Source organism: Pteropus vampyrus, unplaced genomic scaffold (assembly GCF_000151845.1).
Source record: "Pteropus vampyrus isolate Shadow unplaced genomic scaffold, Pvam_2.0 Scaffold5, whole genome shotgun sequence".
NCBI classification, from domain to species: Eukaryota; Metazoa; Chordata; class Mammalia; order Chiroptera; family Pteropodidae; genus Pteropus; species Pteropus vampyrus.
In genome coordinates, this window is record NW_011888786.1 from 1,495,478 (window position 1) to 1,503,813 (window position 8,336).

Below are 8,336 nucleotides of genomic sequence, written 5' to 3' on the forward strand. Positions count from 1 at the left end.
AACTAAGAACACGCCGGCGTTGGACACGACATCACATCCTGATTCGACGTGGACATTGGCACAGACACACTTATCGGGCTGTCTGCCCGGCCACCGTTTCCCTGGGAACCCCCCTCCCTGCCTGCGACGCCATGTGGACAGACGTGGACCCGCAGTGTCAGGCCCACAGGTCGTGACCCCGGCCCGTGACTCAATGGGCCCATGTTTGGTGACTGGCCCAGGCAGGACTGGAGTTGGGACTGCGCCCTGAAAGAGAAAGAATGCCCAGCCGCTCTCTAGGGAACCGGACCAAAACCTATAACGCCGGCAGCCTGGTTCTCCACCCCGAAGACGGCAGGAGCGGAGGTGCCGGGGTGCGGGGCGGGCAGAGCTAGGAGGAGGAACAATGGGGTTCTGTGCAGACAGGAGCCAAGTGCAAGGTGCAGGCTGCAGGGAGCAAGGTCCAGACCCTGGTGGCCAACCCCTCAGATAACCTAGAGTTCTGATGAGAAGTCTTTTTCTTTTCATTGCCTTAGCTAATAGGTTTCTGTTAGCTGCACCAGAGGGAACGCCTGCAAGATGGAACATTCCGATGGCACCCCAAATTCCTTTTCCCCACGTTACTAACTCTTCTCTCCTGCATCCACCAAACCCAAGGGGCAAACCAGATTAGCTTCCAACGCTGTTAGAAGCGGGTCAAGCATCCTAATATCTAATTTAAAAACATACCCCAACAGAGAAGAGGATAATCTTAGAGAATTTCTATAAAAATAAAAGCAGAAGAGACTTTTTTTTTTTTTTTTGCTTCTTCTGTTAGGATGACTCTGATCTGGGTCATGATTTCTACCAAATGCAACACAGATACCGCAGACTCAAAAAGATACTATGTACCGTCCAGACCAAGTAATACTCTGCCATGCACACTTTTAATGCTGCAAAAGTTACTATTTTCGTAGTAACCCATAGTCATTTTGAAAGCACTATAAGGGAAATAAATTTTCTACAAAGTAAGCTCGGGGGGGAAAAAACCAAGCTGTGGAATATAAGAGAGACAGCCAGTCCTAGAGACAGGTTCTCAATCTGCCACTGGCTAGTTGTGACCTTGAACATGTAATCTTATCTGACTTAGTGTTCCAATCTGTAAAGGGGGAAACAACAAATAGAAACAAGACCACCAACCACCGCCATCATCTACCTCTCAAAGGTGCTGGGAGATCCAAAGAGCTAACACGTAGCAAAGTACCCCTTACAACAGGTACTCGGGGGGGACGGCAGGGGGATAGGAAGAGGCGGAGAAACGTGAGAGCTCATGAGATGCAGATATTCTGGTGGAGGAGGAAAGACGGCTCAGAACGCTGGCATTACACCCGAGCCCTGTGCTTCTGGACCCAGTCCTGCTATGTGGGGCTTGCCGGGAGACGCAGCCCACTTCACTTCCAAAGTAATGGAACAGCCTCTTATGAGGCAATTGCATGTGGAATGTTCTCTAGGGAGCAGCAGCGAGGACATTTTAACCATCCCTCCTGGAGACACCTCCTTTTCCCCGCGTCCCCTCTTGACACCATTCTTGGCACGAAAGCTGGCCAATTCTTCTTCTCAAATAATATCAATAGCAGCCACATTTACTGAAGATTTTTCTCTGTGCCTTTCGGGCATGGTTTTAAACACTGGCTTTACACACATTGTCTCATTTAAGCGTCACAGATAAAAGCTATAAAGTACGTTATGATTACAATCATATTATAACTACAAGAACAGAGGCTCTGAAAATTAAACGATTTGGCCAAATCGCCAAGTACGTAATAGGCAAAAGCTAAGACTTGAACCAAGTCCTTTGGATGTAAAACAGATCCTGCCTCCACCTCGCCCATTACCATTGTCTCGTTCCAAGTTCGTTCGTTTCCACCTCCCTCGGGACCACTGCAGGAGCCTCCAGCCCCGTGACCTATCCTGCCGGCTACTGACAGATTCTTTTCCCAAAACCCAATTCTGTTCCCATCCTGGCTCACCGCACCAGCAAGGTGCACCACACAAGGCAGAGGCTTTCAGTAAATGCTCATTAAGTGAATGAAACCTCTGCTCATACCGCCTGAGCTTCCTTCCCTCTGCAAAACTGTCAGTCAGGGTCCTCCAGCTCTGCTCCCCCGACTTTGGCAGTGTTCTCCCACGAACACCCACCTCAGGGGGCCACAGGGGACCACCATCTCCTCCACTCTCTAGACATGCTGTTCCCTCTGCCCAGAAGACCCTCTCCTCGATTCCCTCCGGTTGTCTTGCCATCAACACCCTTCCTAAACCGAATGAATGGACAAATGACTCCCCCCAAATGGAAGCCATCGCTCTCTTCCCGGCGATCCTAGGCCCCCAGACACTGTATCACCCTTGCAGCTTCAGACCAGGGTGGGTCTTTATGAAACACCCACACCAGGCTCTAGAGCACATTCTGTCACAGCCGATTGTCTCCCTGGTCCTTTCTAAGCTAATCTTTTCTTCTCCCAGGAAGTTAGGTTAGGCCTTTGTCTCAAGTCCCAGCTAAACGAGACCTTTCCATCTTGTATTTATAAGGATACAACAGGTGCTTCTCTTTAGCGAGTTCCAAGTGCAGAAAAAACTTCGGTATACCATTTTAATTGAACACAGGATGCAAAAGTGGAAAACTCCCCAGTCTGATGGCACTGAGACTTTGCGTTCAAAACACTTCTAGTCTTCCAAATGGAAGATATACCCTGTGTTACTCCAGGGAAGACTCGTCCCAAAGTCTTCTGTTTGGGTTAATGCATTAATTTAGTTAAGGAATCCATCTCTCTCTCCCTCCTCCTCTCTCTCTCCACCCCCCACCCCATCTTTAACTGTGCAGACACCTACCTATGATTTGATGCTCATGAAAGGCACTGGCCTCAAATGGAAAAACCATGCTTATCTCCTATGTTTCCTTTATGTTGCAAAGCACCTAATAGTTACTTTGGGTGAAAGAATATAAATAATAGGATGGTGGAAGAAAACAACACCCTAAGACGTCACTCACTAAATTCAATATTATATTTTTTAAGCAACCTAATAATTGTATTTCGAAAGGGGTAGTGCTGGTCTGCTGTGGCCTACTGCTGAAACTTTTGAGAATTTCTTTCTCTTAGGTAATAAGTATTGAATAAGGTCAAGGGACATGCAAGGCTAATTCCCTCAGGTTACATTAGGGTTTAAATTCTGCTGACATCTCCTTCTAGACTAATAATGATGTTGGAGTTCAACATCTTAGAATGCACTGGGAGCAAGATATCTTTTAACCTGACCATTTGAATGAAAACTTTTTAAAATACTACTTTCCCTTATATAATGAGTCTGAGGATGCCTTCCTCTGAAATCCAGAGAAAGAGAAATAAAACAACATATGGAAAGAGATTATAGGATTAACTAATTACATGAAATGTCTTAGATTGACACCTGGATGCCTCACAAAGTTTTTGAAGAAGTCATTGTAAATTCATATTAAACAACTGAATTCTATGCTTTACCAAAAAAAAAAATGCAAGTAGAAATACTAGTAGGTATTTGTTTATTCAATAATATTTGTATCAAGACCACAAATAAATAAAGAGGTATCTATTGAAAACTGAATTTATATTCAATGTAAATAAAAGTGCTTACTTTCTATTTCTGTCTCTCGGAGTTCCAAATTTAGTCTTTGAAAAAAGCAGTAGTTTTCAGGATTTTTTTCAATGACAATAGGGCCCAGAGTGATTTATTTCATGAAATGAAAATTTAAACTTCACAAAAAATTGAGAACTACACTTCAAACTGTTTCAATCGCTTAACCTCAGACAAATGAATATAAAAAACTTCAGTATAAATATATTTTGATGAAAACGTATAAACTGCCCATAATATAAACAAATGCTGAAGTCCACTAAATTCTCTCTCTCTCTCTCTCTCTCTCTCTCTCTCTCTCTCACACACACACACACACACACACACACACACACACACACACACACACACCTCTTATTAACAGTAGCTGGCCACGAATTTTATAATCGTTAGTAATCGTCATAGCGCTCAGTCTTTGTAGTTTAAAGAACAAGCTTAGGATAGCTCTAACATTAAACCAGTACAAATTTAGACCGCCAAACCCTAGTAGCAGACACTTCTCACAAACCATGTTCACTTACATACTCTTGTTCCTGGAAACACACACCTCGAGGGATCCAAGTACAGAAGAGGGGTAAACAATGGCATAAAAGCCAAGTCAGGAGTCGAACGCAGGAAGAATAACAGCACGGAGGTTCTGACAAACGGCCATCTCCCCTTTCCTCACAGACACTGGGGACTGAAACGACCAGTTACTCAGGCAAGTCGGTTTGGTCAGGCTTGTCCTTGCCCTAAGCAATGTGAAAACTGCACTTTGCGGTGGGTGGAGGAGAGTTAAATTCTGAAGCCAGGAGGCAATGATTAACTTCTTATTTGGACGACGGAGAGAATTTGCATTTTTACCCTAATTTTTATCTTTGGTATGCACTTGAGAATAAATGTATGGCTCTAGCTAAAAAAAAAAAAAAAAAAAAAAAAAAGGAGGGAGGGAGAGGAGGATAAAGAATTAGAAAACCGACATCGCAACATAGTTTGATTTCATTTCTTACAATCACATTTCTGACAACCTGTTTAATCCGGTACGAGTTTTCTTAACTTCTATCTAAAGACGTTCTGCTCTGGTGCAATTCAATCGCTTTGACCCTCATACCTTAGAATACTGACTATTCTCTGCACTGACCGTGTTGTCATTAACAGACAATGTTGCGCGTGTGCCCGTGAGCGTGTCTGGAGACAAACTCTATCTTTTCCCGCGGTTGGCACTTACCCTCGGGGAAAGCATTGGGCTGCACCACGTGGAGAAAGATGTGCACTACTTGAAAGAGAATGCCAATGGGTCCAAGTTTATAAGAGTCTTCGGTCTCATACTTCACTTCCCGGAGTTTAAACTCCAGAACATCAGAAGTCGTCCTTTTGGATGACAGCGGCTCCTCTGAAATGGTATTCCCGCCCAGCCCCAGCAGCAGCAAGAAGCCTAGTATCAGGGCCATAGCTAGCAAGATGCCCCAAACATGAGGTAGACCTGGGGGCCTCCCGTCTCAGAGGTTCTGGAAGCCGTGGCTAAGTCAGGAGGGTTTGCTTCTGTGCAGAAGAGGTGTGGGGAGGACCGGGTCTGTGGAGTCCTCCGTTTTCAGGCCAGGCTGGCATGCAGGGTCTCCAGCGGGGTCAGCGGCTCAAGGCAGCATGCCTGGCGGGGAGAGAAGATGCAAGCGGTCACTAACACAGCAGGCTGCCTGCACCAGGAGCTGTCCCCGGGAGGCTGCAAAGCGTCAGAGCAAGCCCTGCAGCCTAAGCCGATGGGGGGCGGGGAAGCAAGCACTGAGGCTGCCTGGAGCCACAGGGATGTGAGAGAGAGAGAGAGAGATGATCCCCTCCACATGGGGCCACACTCAGAACGCGGACTCTTACCGGTTCAGGAAACACCGGCTGGTACAGAGACAGCTGCGAGGTCTTGGAAACCAACATTTATTGAGCACTTACTATATTCCAGACGGCGTTGTACCTGTTTTACAGGCGGGACCTTGTCTGAGGCATTATCCCATGAAAAAAGCGACGCAGAGAGGATTTCGGAGGCTTGCTCGAGGTCACAGCTGATTAATGATGAGGCCAGACTCGGCACCCAGCCATTTGCCTCCAGAGCCCACGCTGGAGACACCAGGCCACTCTCTGTGCGGAACCCCGTCAGGCTCTGGGCAGAGGCTCAGACGTGCCCAGCGGCAGAGAGATGGCAGGTTTCCTTTTCCCCTCGTTTGTGTGGCTGCCCCTGTCTCTGGAGCTGTATCTTACTCTGCCTTTGTTCTACTCATTTGCTTACTGATCTCATTTCAAACATGCCCCCTCCACTCGTCTGCAAGTCAAACTTAGAAGAGCATGGCCTCCAGGGCACGGATCAAACTCTTTAAGGTCAGGTCACACTGGAATCTGTCTTTCTCACATGCTCACAAGGTAGCCATGATGGAAACCTTCGCCCCAGGTAACCAACCACCTGGACAACTAGGGGTCCAGGCGATGAAAGGCAGGGCAGAGGGGGGCTCTCACTTAGCCCTGGGGAGAGGCACAAACAGGAATCCTAAAAGGAGCTACCAGTCCAGTGTCCACTGAGAATGCCCAATGTGCACCCTGTCTTTCCATGTGTCTGTCCCCAGAACTGAACACAGGCAGGGCACACGGTCGGGGCTCCGTAAGTGCTGCTGAATATAAAAGCAAATAAGCCAAAATAGCTGACTCGCTCAGGCCGGCACACGAGGCTACGTGAGCCGAAACAGAGCCTCCCAGAGGGACTGAGGTGCTCTGCTCGTCCCGTCTGTGCTGGCATCGAGGTATACCGGATTTTATTTATACAGTAGACACACAATAACTTTCAAAATAAGGACATGGGTGCTCCTGAAACACACACCACGAGACTGGGGGAGAGGGACCATCAAAAAAGTGACACACTGTACAAGAGGGCAGTGGACCCCACTGCCTACTTTCCTCCAAGTCAAAGGAGGAGGGAGGACTTCATGGGCTATTTGAATGAAGATGTGAATTCATATTGAATTCCCTTACATGTGGCCTCGTCTGCTAAGTCCTCTCCACTTCAGTGACATACTGTACGAGAGGGCACAGCTAACAAGAGAATGACCCGAAACTCTCCCTTTTTCAAATCATGGTTTTTCTGTTTTTTGGTTTTTTTTTAGATTCCCCAGTGGCTCCCAGTACCAACCTCACTAAGCCCAAGCTTCTGTGTCGGCTCTAGGTCTCACCCATAGACACACCAGGCCCCTGGTAACTGTTCCCAGATTCAATGTCCCTGCCAGGCACAGCTGCTGCGAACGACTGGCCTCAGGCTCTGAAGTGCTCCAGCTCTTCACTGGTTCTCACAGGAAACCAGTGCTCTGCTCCGTCTGCAGGTCATTTCCGTAGAGAACAAATAGGAAGAAAACAAAGCCTGTCAGCTCTTACAAAGCCCTCTCTGCAGGTCTCCGGGCTGCACAGGGTAGGAGGAAAGCATGAAAGGACAGATGCATGCAGGTAGGACAGGGCTGCTCTGAGCAGGAGGCAGGTATGCACACACGCGTCATTATGTATGTATATGTACACACGTACGCATGCACACCACACAGCATCTTGTCCTGTTTTCTGCTAAAGGACAGGCAGGGAGCACAGTAGCTGGAAGGATTAAAGTCTCAGCTACTAAGAAAGGCCGACTTCCCGCTAATGCCACCACGCCTCAGCCAGGGACAGAGAGAAAGCAGGAGAGATGTGGCAGAGGGCCCTTGGGAGAGCTATGAATAAACAGACTTTCAGACTCACTCCGTGAAACAGCAGGGGAGGGGAAATCCCAAACGAGATGCTACTTCTCACCTCTGTGAAGGGAGAGGTGTCAGCTGAATTAGCACCTGGAGCCCCACGGCCAGACAGATGTCTTTACATGGCCATACAGATGTCTTTACATCCTGCTCCACAGTGTTGTCCCTCTTGAAATTCAGCGTAAATTTTAAGAGAACATCAAAATCTCACTTGATTTTACTAGTGAGACAATTGATAAAAGTCAGGTCAAAAAGGAAGAGATTTTCATCTCGGTTTTTCATTGACTATGCCAAAACGGAAGGTCTGGGCGCCACTTATGAAACCGCACACGGGGAGCGAGCAGCTCACGTACCGGCAGCACAGAACCCAGGAAAACGCTCATGGGCCAACAGCTGCATCGGCCTAGCACGAGGCATTTATTTAACACGCGGATTATCGAACCTAATTGCTAGAGGTGAGGCCGATTAATCTGCTTTTTAAAACATTTATTTATTTTAATTAGTTTCGAGTATACAGTTCATTGGTTAGACATCTATATAGTTCATAAAACGATCCCCCCAATTGCTCCCTCCCTCCCCTGACCCTCCACCTAGCCGACGTATTAATGCTGACCGCATTCCCTCTGCCGTGCTCCCCATCCCCGTGACCATCCATCGGCTACTAATTTGTACTTTAACTCTTCACCTCATTCTCCCAGCCCCCCAAACCCCCTTCCCCTCTGTCCATCACCAAATTGTCCACTATGTCTGTGAGTCTGTTTTTGATCAGTTTGTTCTTTTTATTCCTTAGATTCCACATATAAGTGAAATCATACAGTGTTTATCTTTCTCTGATTTAAATATCTTCTGGGTCCATCAAAGCAATATGTTTTTCCATCCCCCTCCCTTTAGTCTGTGTGTCTCTTGAACGGAAGCGAGTCTCTTATAGGCAACATGTAGGGGTCTTGTTTTCTTATCCATTCATCCACTCTGTCTTTTAGT

The 8,336-nt window shown here is 47.1% G+C and overlaps 1 protein-coding gene across 1 annotated transcript in view; it reads right to left on the reverse strand.

Annotated features, from left to right (window-relative positions):
- Positions 1-8,336, reverse strand: part of PROM1 (prominin 1) — a 96,627-nt gene that overhangs the window by 82,803 nt on the left and 5,488 nt on the right. The window contains exon 2 of the mRNA XM_023533931.1: positions 4,832-5,251. Within this exon, the coding sequence (XP_023389699.1) occupies positions 4,832-5,054 (223 nt within the window). The 5' untranslated portion in view covers positions 5,055-5,251. The remainder of the gene's footprint in view (positions 1-4,831; positions 5,252-8,336) is intronic.